This window comes from Daphnia magna, linkage group LG10, assembly GCF_020631705.1.
Source record: "Daphnia magna isolate NIES linkage group LG10, ASM2063170v1.1, whole genome shotgun sequence".
Taxonomy (NCBI): domain Eukaryota; kingdom Metazoa; phylum Arthropoda; class Branchiopoda; order Diplostraca; family Daphniidae; genus Daphnia; species Daphnia magna.
The window spans coordinates 94139-118563 of NC_059191.1; the positions used below are offsets into that span (position 1 = coordinate 94139).

At 43.8% G+C, this 24425-nt stretch overlaps 4 protein-coding genes across 7 annotated transcripts in view; 1 reads left to right on the forward strand and 3 right to left on the reverse strand.

The window, feature by feature from the left end:
- LOC116931892 (dynein beta chain, ciliary) overlaps nucleotides 1-20499 on the reverse strand; it is a 43292-nt gene extending 22793 nt beyond the window's left edge. Inside the window, exons 1-35 of the mRNA XM_045180479.1 lie at nucleotides 20361-20499; nucleotides 19817-20264; nucleotides 19561-19751; nucleotides 16837-19495; nucleotides 16525-16776; nucleotides 16228-16457; nucleotides 15792-16161; nucleotides 15647-15732; nucleotides 15308-15566; nucleotides 14697-15225; nucleotides 14326-14639; nucleotides 14067-14245; nucleotides 13935-13994; nucleotides 13457-13853; nucleotides 13050-13377; nucleotides 12647-12981; nucleotides 12422-12582; nucleotides 11271-12362; nucleotides 9859-11203; nucleotides 9199-9790; nucleotides 7584-9123; nucleotides 7243-7523; nucleotides 6710-7179; nucleotides 6495-6632; nucleotides 5579-6418; nucleotides 5338-5511; nucleotides 5122-5270; nucleotides 4921-5053; nucleotides 4654-4841; nucleotides 3556-4536; nucleotides 3337-3472; nucleotides 3237-3273; nucleotides 3034-3172; nucleotides 2147-2270; nucleotides 1877-2056 (exon numbers count right to left, since the gene is read on the reverse strand). Coding sequence (XP_045036414.1) covers nucleotides 4680-4841; nucleotides 4921-5053; nucleotides 5122-5270; nucleotides 5338-5511; nucleotides 5579-6418; nucleotides 6495-6632; nucleotides 6710-7179; nucleotides 7243-7523; nucleotides 7584-9123; nucleotides 9199-9790; nucleotides 9859-11203; nucleotides 11271-12362; nucleotides 12422-12582; nucleotides 12647-12981; nucleotides 13050-13377; nucleotides 13457-13853; nucleotides 13935-13994; nucleotides 14067-14245; nucleotides 14326-14639; nucleotides 14697-15225; nucleotides 15308-15566; nucleotides 15647-15732; nucleotides 15792-16161; nucleotides 16228-16457; nucleotides 16525-16776; nucleotides 16837-19495; nucleotides 19561-19751; nucleotides 19817-20257 — 13707 coding nt within the window. The 5' untranslated portion in view covers nucleotides 20258-20264; nucleotides 20361-20499 and the 3' untranslated portion in view covers nucleotides 1877-2056; nucleotides 2147-2270; nucleotides 3034-3172; ... (2 more) ...; nucleotides 3556-4536; nucleotides 4654-4679. The remainder of the gene's footprint in view (nucleotides 1-1876; nucleotides 2057-2146; nucleotides 2271-3033; nucleotides 3173-3236; nucleotides 3274-3336; nucleotides 3473-3555; nucleotides 4537-4653; nucleotides 4842-4920; nucleotides 5054-5121; nucleotides 5271-5337; nucleotides 5512-5578; nucleotides 6419-6494; nucleotides 6633-6709; nucleotides 7180-7242; nucleotides 7524-7583; nucleotides 9124-9198; nucleotides 9791-9858; nucleotides 11204-11270; nucleotides 12363-12421; nucleotides 12583-12646; nucleotides 12982-13049; nucleotides 13378-13456; nucleotides 13854-13934; nucleotides 13995-14066; nucleotides 14246-14325; nucleotides 14640-14696; nucleotides 15226-15307; nucleotides 15567-15646; nucleotides 15733-15791; nucleotides 16162-16227; nucleotides 16458-16524; nucleotides 16777-16836; nucleotides 19496-19560; nucleotides 19752-19816; nucleotides 20265-20360) is intronic.
- On the forward strand, nucleotides 3569-4894 carry LOC116931903. Of its 3 annotated transcripts, XM_045180502.1 has the most exons (4): nucleotides 3569-3695; nucleotides 3771-4127; nucleotides 4198-4292; nucleotides 4598-4894. In XM_045180502.1, the coding sequence occupies exons 1-4, from the start codon at nucleotides 3654-3656 to the stop codon at nucleotides 4632-4634; spliced, it is 531 nt and encodes a 176-aa protein (XP_045036437.1). In that variant the 5' UTR covers nucleotides 3569-3653; the 3' UTR covers nucleotides 4635-4894. The 3 variants fall into 3 exon arrangements, with proteins under 3 accessions (XP_045036437.1, XP_032795463.2, XP_032795464.2); XM_032939572.2 differs by lacking the exon at nucleotides 4598-4894 and having other exon boundaries at nucleotides 4198-4435; XM_032939573.2 differs by lacking the exon at nucleotides 4598-4894 and having other exon boundaries at nucleotides 3771-4122; nucleotides 4198-4435.
- A 12-nt stretch (nucleotides 20500-20511) lies between the features above and the next one.
- Nucleotides 20512-22418, reverse strand: LOC116931899 (BRISC and BRCA1-A complex member 2). Of its 2 annotated transcripts, XM_032939568.2 has the most exons (4): nucleotides 21919-22418; nucleotides 21551-21843; nucleotides 20708-21481; nucleotides 20512-20644 (listed from the first exon to the last, which is right to left on the reverse strand). In XM_032939568.2, the coding sequence occupies exons 1-3, from the start codon at nucleotides 21983-21985 to the stop codon at nucleotides 20735-20737; spliced, it is 1107 nt and encodes a 368-aa protein (XP_032795459.2). In that variant the 5' UTR covers nucleotides 21986-22418; the 3' UTR covers nucleotides 20512-20644; nucleotides 20708-20734. The 2 variants fall into 2 exon arrangements, with proteins under 2 accessions (XP_032795459.2, XP_032795458.2); XM_032939567.2 differs by lacking the exon at nucleotides 20512-20644 and having other exon boundaries at nucleotides 20651-21481.
- Nucleotides 22419-22735: 317 nt separating this feature from the next.
- Nucleotides 22736-24422, reverse strand: LOC116931896. Its single transcript, XM_032939558.2, has 4 exons — nucleotides 23969-24422; nucleotides 23792-23913; nucleotides 23605-23736; nucleotides 22736-23540 (listed from the first exon to the last, which is right to left on the reverse strand). The coding sequence occupies exons 1-4, from the start codon at nucleotides 24276-24278 to the stop codon at nucleotides 22884-22886; spliced, it is 1221 nt and encodes a 406-aa protein (XP_032795449.2). The 5' UTR covers nucleotides 24279-24422; the 3' UTR covers nucleotides 22736-22883.
- Nucleotides 24423-24425: the final 3 nt, after the last annotated feature.

The window sequence follows — 24425 nt, forward strand, 5'->3', positions numbered from 1 at the left end:
AAATATCTAAGGTTCGATTCCCAGAAAAAGCAGGCCAATTCTACACTATCGTAGAGTGTGTTTCGGTTAATGACTTTCATCATTTCGTCTAGGGAAAACATGCAAAGAAATTATTTGAGAAAAGAGTACCAATAACTCAAACGGAAAAAATTTTGGCAAAAATAAACAAATATTTTTTTGTTTTTCATTTTTTTATTGTTGGTACAACATACATGTACAACAAATTTAACTGAATTGAACCACCGGGGAGATTACCCGGTGCGTGGCTAAGAGAAGCCGGAAAAGGATGGAAGGTTTCGGACAAGTTTTTACGTGAGCGATTAACCGTTATTCGGATTTGTGGGTAGCCTCTTCGCCCTCCAATGATATCTCAGAACTTGAGGACCCCCACGTCCCCTTTCCGGACAGCGCACTCACAACCTTTGCTGCTGATCACAGTAGGGGCATGACCCCCTGCGGGCTTATCATAAGTCAAGGGGAAACGGGGCCACAGAAAAGAAGGGAGCCCAGATATGCAATTCAATTTTTAAAAATATATAAATAGTTCAATGTGGAAGGAAAATAAATGAATCTTGAAATTGCCGGTCGTCCTTCCAAACAGTATCATTTTTTTTATCTCTTGTCTCAGCCAGGAACTTCTTCCAATCAAATATCATTTTTCATCATCTAGGCAGAAAAAACAAACAAAACAAAAACACATATCAATGTAAAAATATCCTTGAAGCAAATTAAGAAACTTGCCTTACATCAATTTTACGCTGAGTATATTTCTAAGTTAGAGTTTTAACTAAACTGCAGATACAATTACTGCATAACATAGACGGTTGATAACAGATCCTGCAAGAACTTCCTGGAGGTTTAAAAAAGTTTTCAGTTAAAAATTATGAATATCAATCTGTTTGTAACAAATACCTTCCATGGGAATTTTTTTGGTATAACATCAATTAAAGGCTTCATGAAGATCTATATTTTGAATACAAAAATAGGTTACAATTGAAGGAACTGATTCCATAAAGTAATAACATTATGCATTACACAATGGTACTTACATCATAGAGTACATAATACCACATGCATGATACTTCAAAATCCATTTGTAGAAGGGAACAGTTTGGTTTTCAAAGTAGAAATCCATAATCAGATAAGACACTCCCAACTTCAAATTGGGAGCTCATTCTGATATGTAAATACATTAAACTTGTTATCTGTTTGTGGAAAAGCAAAACAACATTAATGCAGATCTATGTTGAACATGTAAAAATAAACCTGAAAACCAGCTGTATATTAGAAATCATCAATTTCCAGAATCCTTCTTCCAGGATGATAAAATATCACACCTGGTTTTCCAAAAGCAGGTAAAAATTTCCTAAAAAATTATTCTAACCGAACTCAAACAACTGACATACCATGAAGCACGAAAATTGCATATGGATAATAAAAGTGGAGAACAAAACCACAATTTCCAATGATATTGTTATCTCAGGGGTTGACGTATTTATGAAGCACGCTGTAAGGCTGCTGGTAGTGGTCGTACCTGGAGAATGAAAACATTGTGTGACAGAAAATTGAACTGAAAGAAATATCATGCAAACATATTGTTCCATTCAAAGGATGTCTGGTGACAATCCACCTTCAGACAACAATCGAGTGTATCATGCAAATAATCATGAAAAGAAGTGTCTCTCAGGTTGGCACAAAAAAGTGGCAAATTTTAGTGTTGTAACCAAGAGAATGTTTAAAATAGAATGCAATCTACATTCAGAAGACAACCAGTAACAACTAAGGCGTAAAGCCTAAGAATTTCTACCAGAAGACGGCTTGTTACCTTAGCATAGTTACAAAATTCAATCCTATTTATTAGTGATCTTTTACTTACTTTACTTTTTTGTTTTATCCAACTTAGTTTTAGGAGCGTTCAACCCCTAGCTTCGCATGAAGGAGGAATGTCCGGAAGCGAACGGGGTGAGTGCCCCTAGCTTAGTCGGGCTTAAAATATTGACAACATTGATGATAGCAGGAATGCAGGCTAAGGTTCAGCAGCTGACAAGGCGAAACCCTACCACACACAAATTGCAATTTATTTTACATGATAGCAATCTATTAATACATACAGAAGGATAGAAATACTGAACAGATTATATCATACCATTAATATTTGATGAAAAACCCTTTGAAACACTGAACAGGGTAGAAACGTAACAAACACCAATTTAACTTGTCACTAGTAATATTTATCATGGACGCACGTCAACGCCATCTAGTTTTTCCTCCTGAAATCCAAAGAAAATAAATTTTACTTTGAAATCAGTATAATTTTTGCTTTTAAGTGCTTGAACTTTACTGATCTCAAATAGTTGAATTCCAATTTAAAACATAAAAGCCTAGAGTATCAACTACTAGTTGCAAGACGAGGCGCTAAATTACAATAACTAATATTGTAGACAACAATAAGTTCCATGGAGTAAAGTCGCCTAGTTTTCACAAAGAAACGAACGTAACTGAGGTTTTAAATAGAAGCACTGTATTGTACTGTGGCATTAAACTACTATTTATTTTCATTCAGCTGGGAATCGAACCCCATACTTCCGACATACTTAGTCGATGCTCTACCATTAAGCTATGAATGACATTACTGTTAATTCGGGTTATTGTTGGGATCCATTTCTGGAACTGTTAATATATATATAACTTTCGTGAATGTAAGTGCATTTTTAAAAAATCAGGAACTCTATGGTCACTTCTTATTTTTTTGTTAACTGTAAATGCCCCCTCCAATACATTGCCTTAACATATATAAATATAGAAAATAGTTGAATTTGCTGGGATTCGAGTTACTGACTTTATGCTTCTCGGGCTCATGTTTAACTATTAAGCCATTCGAGACACGAAATAACCTAACATTCTCCCACGATATTTTTACTGCACACTGCGGACTCTCACGTTTTAATAAATATTTTTGATTGTTATACAACAGTGTGAACAAAAGGCAAAACGAACCTATAAATATTGTATGTAGTTAAACTTAGATGTTACCCGTTTATCGTCGATCACATTTAGCAGCCATTCGAATCAGCTTGTCCATTCTGAAGCAAGCGCCTCTAGCGGGAAAAGGATAAATGGCGGGGAAAAATTATAACCGGTCGGCAGCAAAATCTTATCGTCAGTTCCGGCACTAGACAGAATCCACAGACATCAATAATGCTTAATAAATAAGGACATGCAAGAATTGGGTTTACTTCAAAACAGATGAAAAGCTGTGTGTTGCCATTCATCCTGTGGCAGAAGAAATCTTGAATAAAAATAAATAAAAAAAGGTTTATTACACACAGTTCCTACTTGATAAGTTTTGCATCCGGCTAAAGATGTACCCCGTTCTCGAGGGTTCAATCAGGCCAACCGGAAGAACTATCCCTTTCTCGTTTATGTCAGCAGTGATATCTTCCGTCATACCAGAAGATCATTCTCGAGGTTACTGAGAAACAAATATCAGATTTGAGCAGCAGACCTTGAGACACTTGTACGTTAGACCGACGATATAAAGGTTGCTTTTCTTACTTTCCAATCATGATGTGGAGCCTGACTTTGCTAGCCTCCTGTCACATCAGTCTGAAAATAGTCGTTCGTAGAGAACGCTGCTATTCAAGTGTTGGTGAATGGCCCTGTCCGTCTTGTTTGTGATTTGCGCAGCGTTTCTGGTAAGTTTAAGTTTTTTTGTAAGATTTCCCTTATAATCATTCGTAAAGCTAAACCCCTTTTCCGGGTGAAAAAAGTTGCTGCCCATTTACGAGACAACTACTACGCATGAGAATCGAACTCAAATTTCAGCAAGCGTCGAGCATTTGAGTAGCAATTCAAGCAAAGGTGGTCCAGCAGGAAATACTGTTGAAGGACATCGTGTTACGCCCATGCCCAAGCACCGTTTTTCGTCCATGTTGTCTGCGTCGAAAAAACTGATAAAAGCCGGGACGTGTTCACTTCCAGAAGACCCATCTGTAGACTTGGCACTGGACCATTCTAGCACCAACTTACCAGTTACAAAAATTATTTCGATACCAGTAACAGACTTTTCTTGTCTTGATCGCCAGCCGGGATACTACGCAGACAACGATCGCCAAGCATCTTGTAGGGTAATCAAATGTTAGCTGTAGTATCATTTCAAGGATCAAGCTCTTAACATTTCATCGTTTGGGCTTCCAGATCTTCCATTATTGCAATGGAGATGATTCTATCTTGTCTTTCATATGTCCAACATGCACCTTATTTCACGAGGAAAAGCAACTCTGCGACTACTGGTACAATGTCGACTGTAAACGATGAATAAGCTTCCAGGTGGCTACATACAACCTGCCACCAAATATAACCGCTCTTATTTACAATATCCTCATTTCACCCATATAATGGTTTGAACTAGTAATACATATACCTTAACACAAAACCGATGACTTGTTGGTGCAAGTTGGCATGCCGTTTACTCCATCCACTAGCACACTATCGCTAACAGACGATCTGTACGAATCCTGTTTTTTCCTTGACTTTCTGCGTTGAAAAAGAAATTGCGAGAGATGCTTAAGCATTTTCTGATTATATTTTGGATTAGGTATATTAGTGTGTACGGAAAACACTACAACTGCTGAGGGACGTCATTACTTATACCATTTCACGAGGTGCCCACAAACAGATCAGATTTGAAGGAGCAATGCTGTGCCGGCCAAAACCCATTTAGATGGTTTATCTCTCGTCTTCAACTGAAAGTTCCAGATATAGGTTTCTGCTCTCTGCTGCGTGTGATATACCGGACACTCATATGTTCCTCTGATGTCCAACTTATCTTGTGTGACAGCCTGAAAATCAATTATTAAAAAAAAAAATAAAATAAAAAAAGTGTTCACAAGTACCAAGTAAGAGGACTAGACACGTTACCTTGACGTAAATGACGGGCATCGGTGGATGGAGCTCTTTCAGTTTAGCCTCAGCCAACACACCCAAGTTAGAATCCCAACGCGCACCTTCTAAGAACAATCCGTGAATGTAAACTCCCTCACGCGGCGCGGCCCTATTTAAAAAAATTGGCTTTCAGTTTCACGTCTAATATCCAAGATCACAAACAAGAAAAAAGCATACGAAATTTCTTCACGCGTTTTTTTGGTGACTTCAACCGACAAAGTCATTCGATCCAGCGGTAGTTCCGCTCTCCTTGCCGCCGTTTGCATGACGGCCGTTAAGAAAGCCTGAGGGCTGAAAAATCCTCCTAGCCATACCGATGGAGGTGTCTAATTATGGATTAGACATAAATGTAGAGCAAGGTGGAATTTGTTATGAAACCAAGATAAAAAATACTTGGAAATCGACGAGCCAAACATCTAGCTCTTTATGTCGTTGCTGTAAATCAGTAATCCAGGCTGTTAGAGGCAACATTGATGGATAGGCCAGCTTAGCCCATCGCACCGGAAGTTGATCAAGGTAGAGCGACGAAGACATATCCTCCATGTCCTCGGTCAGAGACAGTTCACCCTAGGGTGAACATAAATAGATTTTGATAAACCTGTAGTCTAAAGAAAGTGAAATAAACAAGACGTACCTTTAATCCCTTGTCGAGTTCTCGGAGAGATCTCTTAGCCTCAATCAAGAGTCCATTAACTCTTTCACATTCTTGTACGATGACCACCATGAACGGGGTTTTTTCTTCCAGTCGGCTACAGATTTCCACCAAAGGGAATTCGTCAGGCAACTTTTCGAGTATCTCATCCAAGATTTGCTTCACTCGATCGTCTTTGCTCAAGACGGCACCTCCACTTAGGCCGGCGCCCTGTCGGGGTTGCAGACCGAGAAGTTCGCGACACAACATCCCGGCACTACGGGTCAAGATGCCAATTTCCGCGTTAGGATGCAAACCGTAGAGATAGGTGGATTCGGGGGGCAAGGATTCGTCGATATAGCGCTGATATCCTGAATAATCTCGATTGGGAGGTGCTGGGAAGTTGGGGGCTAATAACAATTCTCCTTCGAGCAGATCTGGCTGCAAAAGTTCTTCTAAATAGGCCCGAGTCAAACGCCTATCCCAGTCATCGGTGACGTGACCACCGTACATGATCTCGCCCAACAAGTAGCGTAAATCTTCCCATGGAACTCGGCCGGAATTGCCGCTGCTCTCAATGTAATTGAGCAGCACGTTGACGCTGATGGTCAAATCGCCGGCCGAGAACGGGTACGTTCGGTTCCAGCCCTGAGCCCCGAAATGTCGTCGCTCCGTCACGACAGCGTGGAAGTAGCAAAGTGTGAAGAGAAGCGTTTTAAATTCAGCTTCGCGTGAACATTGCTCTAGCGCTTCCTGATCAAAGTGATCGAGGGCCATGTGCAAATTGGCTTTGATCCCACGAGGCGGCTCGCTCGTCAATTTAATACACGATTCCAATAGGCCCTGCAGTAAAAAAACAAACAAAAAATGTCATTTTGTGAAATAAAAAAAACAGAAACATTTAAGTTTTACGACGTACTTGGGGAACGACGCTTGCTGATTTCGTGGTAGGCGGTTGGACGCTAAGAAAAACTCTGTACTCTGGATGAGCGTTGACGCCGAAGCGTTCAAGGAGACGTTCCAATGTCGGCAACCATTTCTTCACTAGATGTATATTCTAAAACCCCCCCCAAAAAAAAACCATCAAAAGAATAATGCACCCAGACTAGCAGTTGAGAACGTCACTCGGGTTACCTGGAGAATGACCCAATGGCCGTGTTCGGACGATTTCTTTAATACATTCTCTGCATTGCCTTCTTGACCTTGTCCCAAACTGACGAGATGGAGGAGTCCATTATCGGCAGTACGACCCATCTTCCTGGCGATTTGTTCGACTTCGAGTAGAGGGTTCACTCCAGTGGAAAGGATAAAACACAGGGGAGTGGTAGGCGACATTTCGGCCACGCATTGTGACAGTTCGACGGTGAGGGATTCGACGTAGCGCGATCCCAACTTTTCTTCAATAAAGAGACGCAAAGCGTGAGACAGCCGGTCCGGTCTCAGGGCTCTTAATACGCAGAGGCGCTGCAGAGCTGATCGTGTTTTCCAGTCCTGTGGAAGTCGTTCTCGTTCAGGGAATTCAGACTCGATAATTTTGCGCCATCTTTTCGAGGATGACTCAATGTCTCGATCCAAGTGCCGGAACTCGTCCGTCGACGACAAACCTATCGATTTCGTCAAGAGTTTTTCCACTGAGGGCTTCAAAATTCTAACAAATTGGCTCATACTTTTGACTACGCTCCAGGTGGCCGGGGTGAGGTAATCGACGGGACTACCGGAAACATTAAGACCGGAAACTACCGGAAAGCGGAGGAAGAAATCCACGTCGACCGGATCCACATCGCCCGAAGCAATTAAAATCTGGAAAGTCTGCTGTACAGTATAAACCAACCGATCCTGTTCAAACAGTCCCCTAGCCACGTATTGGAACAGAGCGTAGGTGATTGAATCGACCAGGTAATTGACTCTTACGGCCACGTCTGAGGAAGGCGTTGCTTTTGCCAGTGCCCTAAAGAACCCAAATTGATGAATCCTTAATTGACACCGAGACAACAAACGAAATTCTCACCGTTGAAAAACGCCAATGAAAGATTTCAATGAAAACTGGTAAATCGGATTTAATTGACGGAGATCGCCGATGATGAAGAAAAGAAGCGACGCACGAGAAGCTGCTGGCCGATAGAGCTCGCGGAATTCATTGACGGCCTGAGCCGTTTGAGCCGCTTCAGCCGCTCGTTGGGTTATGTCATTTGCGGTCGCTTTGGTCTGTTCCAGAGAATCTACCAGTTGCGAATCAGCCAAGAAGGCACCTTGAGCTTTGGACAAACGAAGTAAAAGATCATCTTCAAGAGCTTTTAAAGCGATTTTGAAATCGTTTTCTTGCTTGACTAATTCGGCCCGAGAATTCTCCAAATCGGGTCTCTCGGCTCGCACCACTTCAGCCAAAAGTTGTTCTTCCAGCCCGTCACGAGTGACGGTGAAGTTTAATAATGTGGCCTGGGCTTGCAGCTCAGGTCGGAAATGGGGATTGGCAAGTTTAGAATGAATTATCAATCGGAATTCAGGGTGCAGATCCACTTCCTTGCCGTCAATTTTGATGGCTTTGCCTTTCTTGACAAACTGGCGGCTCATCAAGGGATCCAGCGACGAATCGAGCTCTTCGTTGACGTTTTCAATGAGAAGCACCTTGCCTTCTCTTAGGCAACGCTCCAACATTTCGTGGAAGCCTTTCAGTCCCAGGGAAGTGATTTGGAGCCGTTCTCCGTAATGGCCTTTAATCCACTTTAGTCCTTGTAACTGAGGATCAATTAACAACGGCCAACGCTCGCACGTTGTTAAAATTCCGGCATTTTCAATGGACATGCGGTCAGCTGGAAGTCCTTCGTTGTTCCACGTAGCGATTTGCGCGGCGTCTGCCAAAAGGTTGACGGGGTCGAAACTTTCGGACAACAAGACCGGCTTGGTTGCAAGCCCATTGAGAAACGGAATCCAGGCTTTCGTCAGCAGGTGAGTTCGGTAGCGTTTCGGGAAAACGCCAGCGTAGGAGACGAAGGCTGTGGTCAGCAGGACGTCACCGGCCATCGTCAATTCGTTGCGACGAAGAAATTCCACGGCTTGGAACCAGCGAATCTTCTCAGAGGCCAGTCCGTGAATCAGCCGATTGGCTTGCACCAAGGTGCGATTCGTATGTTCAGCTTCTTCTTGGCATTCTCTCTTTTCGGCATTGGCTCTTTCGAATTCGGCAGTCAGTTGCTCCAACGTGGCCTCCAATGTTCGCACTTTGGCTTTGATTGCGGCTTCCTTCTCTTGCGCGGCAACCAGTTCAGCATCGGCTGCTTCGAGAGCGCGACGTTTCGGCTCGACGTTACAGTACACTTCGTAAAAGAGAATAATGTTGATGACCCAGGAACAAAGACCCGCTGCGGCCGACGATTTAGATGAGATGAATTCAGGATCAAACTCGGGATTGTCCAGGTAAGGATGAATAGCCCGAATGACATCTGGATGGATGTGTTCCTTGTCGTAATTGATTAGCGAATCGAGAAACTGGTCAACTCTTCCCATCATTATCTTCGATGACCTCCACGATCGATCTTTTGGAATTTTGCCTACGTTTTCGTTTCTTATTAGTAGGGATCCGAATTATAGAAAAAAAAAAAAATGGAAAACAAATTTATTTTTACCTAGTGGTGATAGAAGGACTAGAACGGCTGCCGTAACATTAGTAACAGCGAGCGGAGGCGAACTGAACGACTTGAGCTCAGTGAGATTAGCTTTATTGAGGGTGTTGAGCGCTTCTTGAGCAGCCACTAACGCTGGCTCGGCTCTAACCAAATCTTCCTCGCATTCACGTTGCCTTTGAGCTACTTCGATGGCCATGGCCGCCACGCGTTTCTCTTCGGCATCGGCCAGCAACTTTTCTTTGCTGACCTTTTCAGTTTCGATGCGTACCACGTTGATGAGACGATCAGCTTCTTCCGTTTTCTTCAGTAATTCAACTTCTTGAACGGCCAGGACTTCTTTTAAATCGTCAACTTGCAAAGCGGCCACCCTCAAACGATCCAATCCATTCTCCAGTCGCCCAATTTTGGCCTGCAGCAAAGAAGTTTGCCGTTCGAGGAGACGGACAAACAACTGCAACTGTTCCAGAAATGATTTAGGCGTTGTGTAGGCGTAGCGTCCCTCCGTTTGCAGCATAGAACGACAAGTGTCACTGACACTCGAGTGAACAAACGCCATGAATTGGGAAGCGGAATCGACGAATCCATCCGGCAACTAGACAATCAATTCTACTGGTAATGTACGCCCCCATTCGAGTTAAAAGAAACATAATTCGCACTCACCGGAACCGTAATGCTAGAGAGATATTTATGGGAGACTGAAAGCAGAGCTTCGTGTGGCCATGGTAAAAAGCAATCGATGGCCATGCTGGCCAATAGAGCGGGAAATCGTTGCGTCCTCAAACGCAGCGTTGAGCCGACGGGCGAACAGCAAAGAATAATGTGCAAATGGCGTCGCACTTGTTCCAGGAAGAAGCGCCAACACAAATCTCTCGAGTCCATCAAGCCGAGCGCTTTCACTTCATTTCGAACGGCTTGGACGACGTTGTCTATTTCGTCGTCGGAAAACAGGCCCGGGATTTCTCCAGCGGCTAAAAAGTCATGGATAGGACCCAGCAGAGTTTCGTCCACCAATTGGGCATCCGTGACTAACAAGACGGTCGGCAATTTTTTAAGTCCGGCTTTAAGGCAAAGAGCGGACAAATCAGTCCGCAATTCAGGAATTCCGTAACCGGGCCGAATTTGCAATTGCGTCACATCGTACCCGGCGACGGAAGCGGCTAGTCGTGCCAAACTCTGCTTTCCGCTTCCGCCGACACCGACGAGCAGCGCGTGTCCCCTCGGCAATTCGAGAATGCGATTGATGCGGCACACGTGCGAAATGGCATCTTCAAAGAGGACGAGCTCCATGGCGGGGTTGAGTTCATTGTAGGCCGCAAGAGCTTGATGAAGAATGCCATTGAGTGACGCGTAGCCTTCGGCTTCTCCGTACTTGGCGTCGCCTAGTCCACGGGAGAAATGGCAAAAGAGCAGAGGCGTCCGCATAACACTGGCTTCATCCACATCGGCAAGGGCAGCACAACAAGACTCTAGCGCTTGATCAGAGGCTGACTGTCGATCGAAACATTTCTTGACCGTGTCCACCAAAGCTTTCTTAAACATGTCTGCATCCTTATCGTCGTTGAGTCGGTCGCCATAAACTCGATGAGCTTCGTGAGCCCAAAGGCGGACAAGCGACAAGCTGGTCTGTACAGTTTCGGGAGTACTGAGAAGCAACCCTTTGAAGAGGGCTGATAGATCGCGTAAATTGAATCCGTAGAGGAATTTGTTGGCTGTCGCTTGAAAAATCAAACAGAGTCGTTGATGGAGCGTCATGGACGCCACAACCAAAGCCGGAACCAGATTCAATAGATTGGGGGCGAATCGCTGCACCGGGTTGCCAAAGTGACGTTGGAGCCACGAGCCGAACATCAACTCCTGAGTTTCATTGCTCGGTGTGCTGACGGCAAATGTCAGGAAATGGCGATGAAGACGCGAGTCGATGGTGAACGTTCCGGCCGTCGGGTTCATGCAAGCAATGTACTGCACATTCTTGATCTCTTTTGGAACTAATTTGATACGGTCGTACCTATGCAATCAATAGAATATTTGTTTTTAAAAAGTCCATTCAGCAGCGAATGGAACTTGCAACTCACCAGTGACCGTAGCTGAGGTGTTGTCGTAAGAGAGTGTGAGCTTGGGCCGTCCCATAGATATCCATATGCGGCGCATTGAAATCATCTAAGAAGTAAATAATGTGCTTGTTTCCTGGTGGCCCATAACTCCTTCCGGCTTTCTTTTCCAACGAATTCTCCAACACGCCTTGCAACATCTCAGATGTCATGTAATAGTGCATGGGCACGGCGCGGGTGATGTACTCTTCCGAAAGACAACCCAGGGCTTCTTCCACCAGCGATGTTTTGCCACAGCCTGAGGCTCCAACCAGTAGAATGGGCTGGCCGGCTCGCATCAGCAAGTCGAGGAAATATCGGAGACAAGTGGACTGGGCGGTTGGAACCAGCGTCGTGTAAATCGGTAGATCGGGATCGGGATCGAATTTCGGTACTCTCTCCGTCCACGGAACCAACGTTTGCAGATCCGTGTCGATGCAGAAATCGAAAACAGTAGGACAGCCGAACGCGATGGGGAATCGAACGGCTTTGAATTCGCTGACCCACCACGCGCTGAAATCGGCCCGCTGGTTGCAATTGGCATCGCCTGGCAAGGCCGATCCGAATGCCCAGACGCAGGCAAAGACGAAATAGAGTTCAAACAGCTCTCGCGGGTTTTCTGACGTCATAATGGCTGGAGTGAGTAAACAATCCAACAAACGGCACAGCATTTGCAGGTGGCAGATCTCCGGTATGGGCAGGATGGTCTTGAAACGGGTACGGATGACTTCCAGACAGCTGGGGATATATTTGTCCATCAAAATGGTCAAGTATTGTCTTTCGCCCTGGTGAAGAGTTCCGCCAGGTAAATCGATATCCTCCAACGGACCCGGTTCTTCATCGTTGCCAGAACCCTCGGTCCGCGATTCGATCCAACTCGTGATGTAGGGAGTCCAACCAAGATCTTGAACGTTCAAGTGGACAATACCAGCACGGGAAACTGACGACGGAGTGGCGCATTTCAGATGAGAAATTTCAAACAGTAATCGCATTTGCGGAGTCAAAGCAATTCGTTCGTTGCTGGCCAAAGTCAGGATTTTGTTATCGTCCATCAATGTGTTGAGCGATTCGATCCATCTAATCCGCAAAATTTTATGGATTTTGCGCAACTTACTGATTAAAAAGAAATCTTGTACCCAGGATCGATGTCGCCGTCGAGCACGATCCATTTAGGTCCAGCGTGTGGTTTGTTGGCGCTTTGTGCGGCCTGCTCCCGAAGAATGGACGACAAAAGTCCATCTCGCCATTCTCTCGTCGTTGGATTGACAAAGCCAAAAAGCTCATCGGATGTCACTGCCTGAAGAACAAGTCAAGATTTATTTCGGGTTAAGCTTGATTTCTTAAAGGGCACCCCTTTATACTTTAGGATCAATGTCAACGCAGACAGGCCGCAACCTCATCAGGGCGTATGTTCGCAAAAGTGTGCGCCACACTTGAGTTTTGCCTGTACCTGCTCTTCCCAGCACAAAAACCGAATGACGAACTTGTAGAAGTTCGTGTAACTGGACGACTCGCGTCACGAAAATATCTTCTGGCTGTAGTTTCAAATCGAGGGCTGCTTGTCGGATGGTCCTTTCCATCGTGGCATCCGCGATCCGATTGAGTTCAACCGAGGGGAAAAGATCGCCCAGTAGAGCCAAAAAGACAGGCACATCATCAGACACCAAACGGGGTAAATTGGCATCGCGAAGAGCACCTGTCACGAAATAATGCACCGCTCAAATAAAAAACAAGCTCAAGCTGAGGTCATTGATTGACGAGTACCTAGTAGTAACTGCTCTTCGCTTAGGTTGTGAATCGAGTTGTTACGTTTGGAGGTTCCAGCCAATACAAGGACAGACTTGATGGCTCTCAATCCCCAATCATAGTGATCCTGTTTGGATAACAATCGGCAACACAGTGAGTAATAGAGAGTAACCAATTTGCGAGCAAGGGTGCGGGCTTCCAGAAAACCCTCGGCGACCAACATGATCTCGCAAATGAGGTCAGAATCTGGCACGATCATGGCGCAAGGTCGGAAGAGTGACTTTAAATTCTCCGGTAACTCTGTTCGTCCGGCATAGCCAGGATTCATCGTGACAAACATGCCGACCTACGTTTTAAAGAGCAACATTGATTCGTTATTGGAATGCATTTGATAAGTAGTAGTAAGAGTATAATTTAAATTGTACAGTAGGTTGCAGTTGAATTTCTTCTTCCATCATGAAGAACCGCTCTCTGTGCTGGCGTAGAGCGTCCAAGATGGAACGAATCTGAACCGCCACGACAGAAAGGACTTCAACAGAGATACGATTGAACTCGTCGAAGCATCCCCATGCTCCTGTCTGTGCTAGTCCTTTGTAAATGTTGCCACACGTTTTGTAGTCCATTTGCTCGGAGCAATTGAAAACGTAGACCAGCATTCCAAGGGCTCGTCCAAGATCTTTGGTTGTTTCTGTTTTGCCTGTGCCAGCAGGACCGGCAGGTGCTCCTCCCATTGTTAGATGTAAACTCTGAGTCAATGTGATGTAACAGCGGTCCGTCAAGGGCGTCACTACAAGTCGTGGGGTATTGCCTAGATATTCGTACCTTTTCATTCAAAATTTCAAAATTTCAAAATTAGAAAAAAAAGGGGTATTGAAACTCAGATGGTTTCATAGTTGTAGTTACCAATAACGAAACTGGGCGTCGCAAATGTTAACAAAACAATCCTTTTCCGTGTAATTCCATCTAGTGGGCGGAGAATGATGAAAACCTGTTTAGAATTTGAAATGTAATTTGTTTTATGAAAAAACGGATCACCTGTGGCGAAGCTGCGATTGCCAAGCAAATGCCTGGCTGCTTTCAACTTTATGTTGGACGAGACGGGCCACAACATCTCGCGAGTGAACATCAATAGTACAGAGGGTCATGACTTTCTGCCTGTCGTTTGGACTGAGATCAGTACCCAACAGACCAACGAGTGAATTCAGTTGGACAATCTATGATGGCATTGGCAACGAAAAGAAAATGAGTGTTTTTGAACTGATTCCCACTGAACTAAATGGATTCAAAAATAGACCTGCTTTCTGTGAAGATCTTTCATCGAATTTTCATAACCTTCTTCTAATCTTTGAAAAGCTGCGCTGACTTCCGCGTTCCAGGCAATCTGAGACGCTGTCAGTGTGACTTGGGCTGGAAAGTCCCATATCCAGGCGTCTTTAGTTTTTTCTTCAAGAATGGCCACCGCTTCTTGCAGAAGAAGACGCAAGGAGACGCGCATGGAGTCGGCCAATGCATTCAACCAACCTTCTACTTGGCCAACGCACTGGACTGGTTTACAAAGAGGAACGTATTCCCCATCTTTCGACCAAAGTCCCACTGCCTGATACGGTCCTGCACAAAAGGGATCGTAAGAGAGGTTTCACGGGATTAACATTTCAATTGCCTTGCCATCTTTCTGATTGTTTGCGATGGGTTCCAGTTTAATGCGAGCCACAGCATCAAATAACTTTGTGAGATGCCTTTGAATCAACTGCGGACTATTGCCGTTAGAAAGGATGTCGAGTAAATCAGCCGTAGAGACAAAATAAAACCGCGGGAAGTCAACGCGCTTCGATTCGAGATATTGAGCCAGGGCTTTTTCGCAGAGTTGCAATTGAGAATCGATGCGGTGTAGATCGTTAAGGACGTTGGGACGCGTAGCCACACTTATGACGTTGGGTTTCAATAGCAAATGACCGAGCAGCTCTTTAAAATTAGCGTTTGTTTCATCAAAACGATTAGAATCGTCGGGTAATTGCTGACGAATGTCGTCTGTGCCTGAACCAGCAAAGATGGACTCCAAATGAGACCAGGAACGCTGCACTTCACACCACAAGGCCAGCACTTGATCCGCAAGCCCTAAACGTCGCTGCCAGTCTAAAACATCCGTCATCAAATGGGCAACGTACTTGGAACTGGCCAGCGTTTGCAATTGGACCTGCCATCATCATCCAACCCATTTCAAAATTACGACCACATTTCGAAAAGATTTTAAAATGAATGAGGTGATTAGATTTCACCTGATTGTCTTCGAGAGTTGCGATCAACTCATCTGATGCTTTCAACAGAGTCAGTCCTGTTCGGGCGTGTTCCTCTTTACCCAACTCTAGGGTGGCCCAGGTAGCCTCAAGTTCACGTAAAGTTTTCTCCATCGACACTTCGCGGACGGCTCGATCGACTACTGATCTCACTTCATCTTCGTAACGGTGTAGATCCAACGCCAGTAAATCGGCCAGCGTAGTATCAACTCCAGTAACTAGACTGACGGTAAAGTTGTCTCTGGATACCCAAAGAAAAAAAAAGGAAAAAAAAATTATTAAAAAATTCGATACTATTGGAAAGAACAGCTGATTGCTCACCTGAGGAAAGTTTTACGTTTCGTAGCTTCAATAAGTTGGGTCCAATGACGTTCTCGCACTGCTGGATTTTGTAACTCAGAAATAGCCTAATAAACCATTCGATTGTTAAATGACCTAGAATATGTAAAACTCATTTTCAACTGACCTTTAGGGAAGTCAGAAGATCTCTGACGGAAGCGTCGAGTCCAATATAGGCATCCCAAGCTCTCATTTCTTTGTCTAGACCACGAATGTTTTTCGCGAAATGTTTGCACTCGATTTCCATTCTCTCAACATCAATTTCCTTCCAGTGTGTCGTCTTCCAATTATCGACACTTGATCTGATAACATAGGAATAGTCCCACAGCTGCTTGATCATAACAGTCTCGCGTCGACAATTTTTCAGGCCTCTGAATTCGGACACGGGCACTTCAAACAATGCAGCCCAATTGGACAATTCTTCTAAATATTTCTCCATGGCGCAGATGCGATGATGGATGTGGTCGAGCGTCTTGTAAGGATCTTCGCAAGAAAATCTTACCAATAACAAACGAATAAAAACAATGAAAAATTAAGAGAATTACGACTGCCAACAGATTTACCGGAAAAAGTCTTGTCGATGGAATTCATCTCTGAATTGAAGCTGTCTCAATTCAAAAGAACCCAATTTTTTGCGAACAGCTGCGATTTCATTGGCTTGCAATGATGCAACTTGTTGCTTCGCCACACACGCCGATTCCTTAATGTCTTCCCATCTTTCCGGCAGATGCTTCAGTTTCAGCAGAATCTCCTCTGACAGTTCATTTTCTGATTCTCTGAGTAACGTGGCCGCCTAACGAACGGAATCACTTGCGTATTATGGAGAGGGTTTGCTGTATGCAAGAAACATTTGAACTCACCTCTTGTAGCGGAGCAAAGAGGGCATCGGTGCCCGACTGTCTGGAACGCACTTCAGCCAAATGACCCATCATACGTAGCAAAGCTTCGCGACCATTGTGTGCGTCTCCATTTTCATTTTCTCCCGTACGCCAGACCAAACCTTCTTCGGCCTCCTGCAAGAATGTCTCGAGATCCACGACGCTATCCATGACGTAGTTCGTGACGTGTTCCAATAAAAGAACTCGCCACGATCGCATGATATTTTTTATGCTCTTTTAAAACGAGATGCAACATTACAAATGAACGGAACCTTAAACTGCGAATTGAATTACCAGGAGAGCCGGTTTGACGTTGAGTTTCAGTTTGCAACTTTTGCCTACTTTCTCCAGGTCTTTGATGCAGTCAGAGGTAACGGTTTTCCACTCGCTTAGTTGGTGCAGTTGTTGTCTAAAGTGCGTCAGAGTTGCAGGGCTGGACGGGGCATTGTCATGGATGTATTCGCCCAGCAGACAACTGTGGTGCAAAAAGTTGTGCAAATAAACGTTGGGGTCCGTGTTCCATAGGAACGAATACTGTTCCAGCGAATGGACTGCTTCGGACACGCCCATCACAGCGTTCGACACTGTAGTATTCAGTTCTTGTTGAAGAGCTATAACTGACGCGTTAGTGTCCACGCTGGACTGAAATTGAATTTCTTTGCTGAGAGGAATCATCGAACTGGAAATTTTAGCAACACCCGCCATTAAAATATTGAATTGTTGCATGATGCCTGTTGATCCAACTGGAGTATCTGTCCCGTCACTTGCGGCCGATGTCAGCGGTGGCTGGAAGCTGATTCCTTCGGTGGTTATGTTTAACTGAAGCTCGTACAAGTTACCCTTGTTACTCATCTCAATGAAATGGTGATACGTGTAGGTGATTGCTTTAAGTAAGCCTTCCAATATGATGCCGTCAATCATCTCCAGATAAGTGACCCAATCCGTCGGTGGCAGATCTGGCATCATTTGCTGGGCTTCGCCTACAATCAATCCAATCTTCTTCGAGATTGCGGCGTATTCGCCATTTTTCTTGTTAAATAGTTCAACCAACTGTTCTCCAGATGGCAACATTCCTTCTTGGAACTCGACTATCGGTGTCTTTGACCAACCGTTGGCTATCGATTGGACAATTTCAGCGACAGAAGAAAACTTTTTCATTGCCTGGTGTAGCCGCAGCGTCATCTCTGCCATTGTTCGTAATTCATCCGTCACTGTCGTGTCTTGACTGCCCCACGTCCACGTCGGGCTATGAATTTTCCCTACAATGTCTACTTTGATGGCAAGCAGACGTGGTTCGAGCAGACGACGCGTTGACGGTGTCAAAGACGATTCGATGCTGCTGCAGCAACTGACAATGATATCGACCAACTTCATCTTGGTCTTGAGGGCACCGTAAATGGCTGTCCAGGCCTGCCAGCTGGGCGGCACAGTTGGAGCATCTAAGATCTGCTGCAATTGGCGACATTCGGTAACCATACGGGCCATGGCACCTTCCGCTCCGCTCTGGACACGTCCGCTGCCTCCCTCGGTGACAGTTAAAAGTGGTCGATGGATGGCGATGCGATTCATGCGGGCCGTCCACAGCTCCAGATGTTGATTCATTTTACTCTGGGCGGCATCCTCAAAAAGCCTGTGCTTCTCCTCTAGGTTTTTCATACCAACAACGTCACTTTCGATTCCGAGACTGTTACAGGCGGCCATATGTCCACGAGCTCGTTTACTAATTTGCTGAATCTGACGGACGGAGCTCACCAAATCGATCGACTCCACGGCATTCGGCAAACTTTTGAGATAATCGGAGCACGTAGAAATTTCCTGCATGGCGAGTGCTACTATACGAGGATAACTTTCCCGGACTTTTTGCAACATAGCCGGTCGATCGAGAAAACTGCCCAACAGTTGGATGACGCGGTACGCATTCAAAGGCGTCGTGGCATCGGTAAGAGCGTTACTAGCAATGGAAATCATTTTCTCTTCCAGGGTAATGACTGAGCGTTGGAACTCGATAGCCACCGTTTCAAACTGATGGTTGTCTGGATCCATACAATCGCCAAACTGGCCACTGACGACTGGTGCTTTAATGTCACAAAACTGGTTGCAAATATTCTGCACCTGAGCTGTTAAACTACGTCCACCCATGGCGCTCAATTCAACTCGGCTGAGTCGTGAGAATTCTTGAATCAATTGAAAGATTTTGACGATGGTCACCAGGCGCTTCTCAAAGATTGCCACTTTTTCAAAAACGATCTGCGTGGGTGGATTCCACAGTTCCTTGGCTTCCGATCGACTCAGTGTTAGTGTGCAGCGTTTTGCTTCGCGTAGACGGTTGGTTAGGTTGGGAATGTTCTCCCTTTCTTCGTTGTAAAATTGGCGCAAATGGCCGAAGATAGTGCGGGCAGCTGCAGTCTTCTCCATGGCTTCTTCTATTTCCCAGGTGAAAATGGAGCGCGAATCGAGAAAGATGCGACAGCGGTCAATCAAAGCGTTACCCACTTGACGGAGCAAATTGGCCAGCTTGATGGGCTGACGAAAATACGCGCAGGTGCACCAGACTAGAGAGGCCGTATGCAGCAGAATCCGCAGAGGTTGCGCCATTTCGGTCACGTCAGCCGCTTCCAAGTTTTCAAGAGGCTTAATGATGGGTTTCAAATGAAGCGATATCTCTTGGGCCTCGGCAAGTGCAGCAATCAATCTTCGCAATAACATTTTGAAAGTGGCCGACTGGGCGCTGCCAATTTCTTCTAGAGTTGCAGCCATCTGACGGACAACTCCCTCCTTTAACTGTTCAAATATATTTTCTAAATCTTGGCTGCGGTTGCGCCAATACAAGACTTCTTCATTAAGAGATGAGCGTTCACTTATGCCTCGCTCTTCCGCCTCTAACAAAGGTGTCAGCTGAGTCGTCCACTGCTGAACGCAGCTTTCCATTTCCATCCGGCTAGGTAACTCGGTTCTAATGAACGTTATTCGATATTTAGGCAAATTACCTCGGATTTGATTTGGATTTCTTTTTCTTACCTTAAGGCCCCAGTCCACGGCCAGTACAAAACGGTTTTACCATCAAGAAGACCTCGAGCCCGATTGACCGTTCCGCGGATGTTTCGAGCCTGACGTTCCAATTCCATTGAGACAGCAGATGGCCAAGGTGACTGCGAACTTTGATTCTCTTTTCTTCCTTTAGATGTTTGATCTAACACTGGGGCCACAACCTGTGGGGAAAACAAATTCATTTGCAATTAACAGCAACTTCTGTTTTAGTACAACATTTGAATACATCGTCCAGAAAGGTGAGAACTTGATCCAGCGGATGTGGGGCCAGATCGCCAAATAGAAGGGAACTACGTGGGTCCTCTCGGTTGACGGGCTCAGCTCGTTTCTTCAGAAAATAAAGCGATTTCATACGAGCAGCTGAACTTCCACCTCCTGTGGTAAGTGTCACTGCAGGATGTTGCGGGCTGTTGAGTGGTGCATTGCTGACGGCCAAAATTCCTGGTCCACTCTGAGTGAAGATAATAAGTGGCGGCTCCGCATTGTCAAGAAAATCTTGAATGATCTTGCGGTATTCTTCAACAGTCAACACTTTGATCCAACGATCAGCCTTTAGACGTAGAGATTTTTGAATGACATGGGAGAGGAATTCGAGTCGGACGTCAGCCGGGGCTTGGGACGCTTCCCCGCCTAAGATGACATCCAATCCTCCCGGCTTTGCTGCCATTCTTTAACTAAATTTGCACAGAATTTGATTTCGACATTGGCCATGAAGGCAAACTCATTTGAGATGAATGCTCGGGTTGCAAGCGTTGTTGGATCAATTTTACCTGGGTAACGTCGTCCGCACATCTCCACACACACTACCTCAATCGATTTTACGCGTCGCGTGTTGTTTTAGTTTCAAGGATTGGGGCAGTCAAATATTTGACAGGACAACAAGAAGGACTGCAATGTTTTGCGATAACGATTGCAATATTTCTTTGCATTCGTCTATGGGCGATGTGTCCAGTCGTTCCTAAACAACGAAGGCGTATCTTCCACGAAGCTAATTGCACCAACAACAAAAAATAGAAAAAAAAAAAGCCTCCGGGGTTATTCATTGATAAATAATCTAGAATAGGAAAAGGAATTATTTGTATTGAAGGAGCTGTTGAACAAATATTAGAATGGTTACCGATTGTATCAGTTTACACTGAACAGATCAAGTTGATGAAACGTGTTTTTTGGCTCTGTTGATAAACAGTCTAATTTTTGAACTCAGCGTTTTGTAGAGATGCTTAGAAAACCCAGGAGACGATGGCTTATGCATGAGGGTAACTGTCTCTGTTTCTGTATACGGAACGTTCTCGTCTTTACTGGTTTTGACGGGACAGTCAATGGCAAACAGACAAAGTTTCGTTTCGCCTTCAAGTTCCAGACTTTCAAGATGTGCAACATAACGAGCATTGTCCCACTTGAAGAGTAGAGTAACCTGAGAATACAAGTCCTCGTCGTAGAAGACAACGTTGCTTGGATAAAGGCCAAGTAAGGCAGAGACAATTTCACGGCCCCTTCTATGCTTCTGTCTAATCTTATTCAGAACTCGATCTAATGTGGCATTGAACTCGTGCAGAACGTTAACATCAACAGTTTGGCTGGCTGAGAAGGTTAGATGCAACTGCTCCAAATAGGAGCCAAGAATATGTCCAAGATAGGGGGATATAATTAGTGAATGGGTTAGAATTTTACCATCCATACCCAGAGAATACAGTAGACCAGCATAAAAAAGACTGCTGCCAAGTTCTTTTGCTTTCGGTAACCCCTCATTGCTGGTATTCAACTTTATTAAAAAATTTAATTTTCTTTCTTCGGGGAGGTAGCATGCTTCAATATTTTCCTCTGTTACACCAGCATTCACCAATGATTGATAGATTTCAGCTGACTTTGAAAAAGTCATTATTTGAGAGACCTGAACGAAAAATTTCTTATAGTTTTTGCAGCAACACACTTCAGACAGAATGAGTTGTTTGTGTCTTACTTGATATATTTTGTAGATCTGCTTTAACTGATGCAACAGTTCAATTAAACAATCAGACTGTCCTGAATCCCAAAACTGTACTGTTTGGCAGTAGATTTCAGGATCGCAGTTTATGTCTTCCACACAAAGAAAATCAGGAGGTCTGGCTGGGTTTTCAGGATCAAAAAGTAATTCCCAATCAACACATTTTCCAGAAAATGGAAGACGGAATGTGAAATAATGCCCGGTATGAGGGTGAACAAAGTCGGCTCTGGAAGCAACCTTAATCAATTCAACAGGTCCACCCTCAAATTCTTGGATGAACAACAGGAAAAAAAAAGTGTTACAAATCAATACTATAGATATGCATACAACATGGATCAATTTACCAGAAGCCAGTGCCTTTTCCACAAATGCAAAAAAAGCTGGATGTATATTGTTCTCCTCCCCATTCATCTTTAATGATAGATCAATTTGTTTTGATCTATCTCCTCAGATTACTTCAACAACTTTCAGATTTTTACAGCTTTATGGTTTGTGCGAGTACTTGCTTGTTCTATTCTGTAAATCGGCCCCATGCGGTTACAATTTTCTTTGTTGACCAATCCCGCGCATTTAATGTTCTCCTCTGTGCATGAAACCGCGTAATGGAACAATTCGATTTAAAGGGTTGCCGGCTTCCGGAAGCCAACCCATCTATTGGAAAATATTTAAGGCTATTTAAAAATCCTCTTAAAAACAATTTCAACAGTCTGGGATTGAAAAGCTTCTCTGTTCAGAGTTTTGGTACTTGATAGCTTCCGAATGTCAGATTAGATTTGAACGTAGCCAGTACTGTGAGCCTTTCATACTTTCATGCAAATTGCAAAGGTTGCAGGCAAACTCAATTAGTCTGCTTTTAATACGACTGTAGCGCCGTTTAGGGAAAAGAGAGAAATGTGGTGGATTTTGCTTGTCTATTGACTCCGCCGCAAGGAATGAATTATATGAAACTAATATGATTAATGAATTATAATACATAAAAAAATGTCAAATATATTTGTAATCATTTCTTTGTCTCTTCGATAGCTATTGCAAATCTTGGGCTCAGGCCCGATGCGATTACCTAAGACCCGGCTTACTACCAGAAGATACTGGCGCGACAACTGATGACAACTGAAACAATTATTTAAAAAATACTAATAAAAAACACATTTTATGTATCGCCATTGTTTAAAATTTGTATATTAGAAGTTTTTAATTCTTCCAGTTTTGGTGCAAAACTTTTTTTTTTTTTTTTATGTGCATCAATGCAAAATAGGCCCAAGTTTTGAATCAACTGCAGACACTGGCATCTATCTTGTCAGAATGGGCACTATAAAGTTAGGCGATCTAATCTGCTTAATCGTTCCCTGGCTTTAAGTTGGATTAACTTAATTTCGAGTACTTTAGACGCATCAATTTTTTGCTTGAGATCTTCAATGTGGTCCTTCTTTTTTAATTGCAAGATTGATTCCTGACTTAGCAGTTCTTCTAACTTGGATATTCTATTTTCTTTAAATTCAGAGATTCGACGTTCAACATTTTTTAGTTTCTCTTCTAGAGTGCAGATCTCATCACTTGTTGACTGTCTCAATCGTCTGATTTCTTCTTCTCTTTCAGCCAGAATTTTTTCCATTTCCCTTAAATGTTCTGCATTTTTATCATCATCTACCAAATTCCTTTGTAGATCATAAACAGATTCCTGTTCTTCCGTCCACGCCATTTCTTTTGTCAATTGTTCTTTTTTCCTATGAACAAGCTGGCTGTGGATCTCTTCCTTTAGGTCAAACAAACGCACCAATGCCTCTTCGTGTTCCAATTCTTGCTTTTCTTGAAAAAGCTGCTGTAAATAAAATTCAATTGTTTCTAGTGTTCTGTAGCCATTGCTGATGTCACTCTCCAGCTGTTCAAGTGTGGCGACAGACTCCCCTTCATTGCTAGAAATCTCAATTGGCTGGGTTGTGGCAGATGTAAATGGCTGCATAATAGGCTGAAAAGATTAAAGTTTGTGGATGATTTTGATATCTTAAGTTCAAATAGAAATGAAGTCATACCACTCCATCATTATGACTTAGATGAGTAATGATGCTGTTTCCTCTATACTGTAGGAGAATATCAGCAGATAAATCTCCTGACAAGATTGGAGATTTACTCTTCTTGGATTTGTTGACGGTTACTTTTTTCATCTGAAGCATAACTCAAAGATTAGCTCTTGATCATTCAAAAATGTGGTTTTTATACCTTTGATTTTGAGTTCACTGTTTGCTTGACTTTGGGTGAATCTTCTTCAGATAGCTCATGTGTCCTTTGAAATTGCATTTGATTCACTCTTATCTGATGGGTGTCATCTTCTGCAGGATCCTCTACAAATTAATTGTTAAAAGATAGTTTTTGAAAAACTATATCAAATGCTCTTACCTGATTTGTTTTTTTTGTTACAGCCTCTTTTCTCGATAGGTGGGAATGTTGGAATAGCTGTTGGTTTCAGATGTTTTTGTTTCGATGTTGAAATGTAGCAATCATCTGAGAAATGGTCCCCACATACATACGTGTTATCGCAGTTGTGTATTTTCTTTCTTGTTTTCGACTGTCGAAATCCTCCATTACCATTGATGGCATCTAACCATTTCCCTCTTAATAGTTCGTCTGACGGTAGGCTGTGATAGCTTATTGCTTTAGTTTTATAATTTGAATTTGTACATCCAACCATGTCACACGAACGACCCATTTCAGCACTATCTAGTATTTCTTGATAATACTGATATCTCTAATTATCTATATTTAGCACGAAGGACGATGTTCAGATGTTGTGGATCTGTCTGCTTTGTTGATACAATGGCAGTGCCATCTGTAGTTCGTTTCCACAAGAGTATCA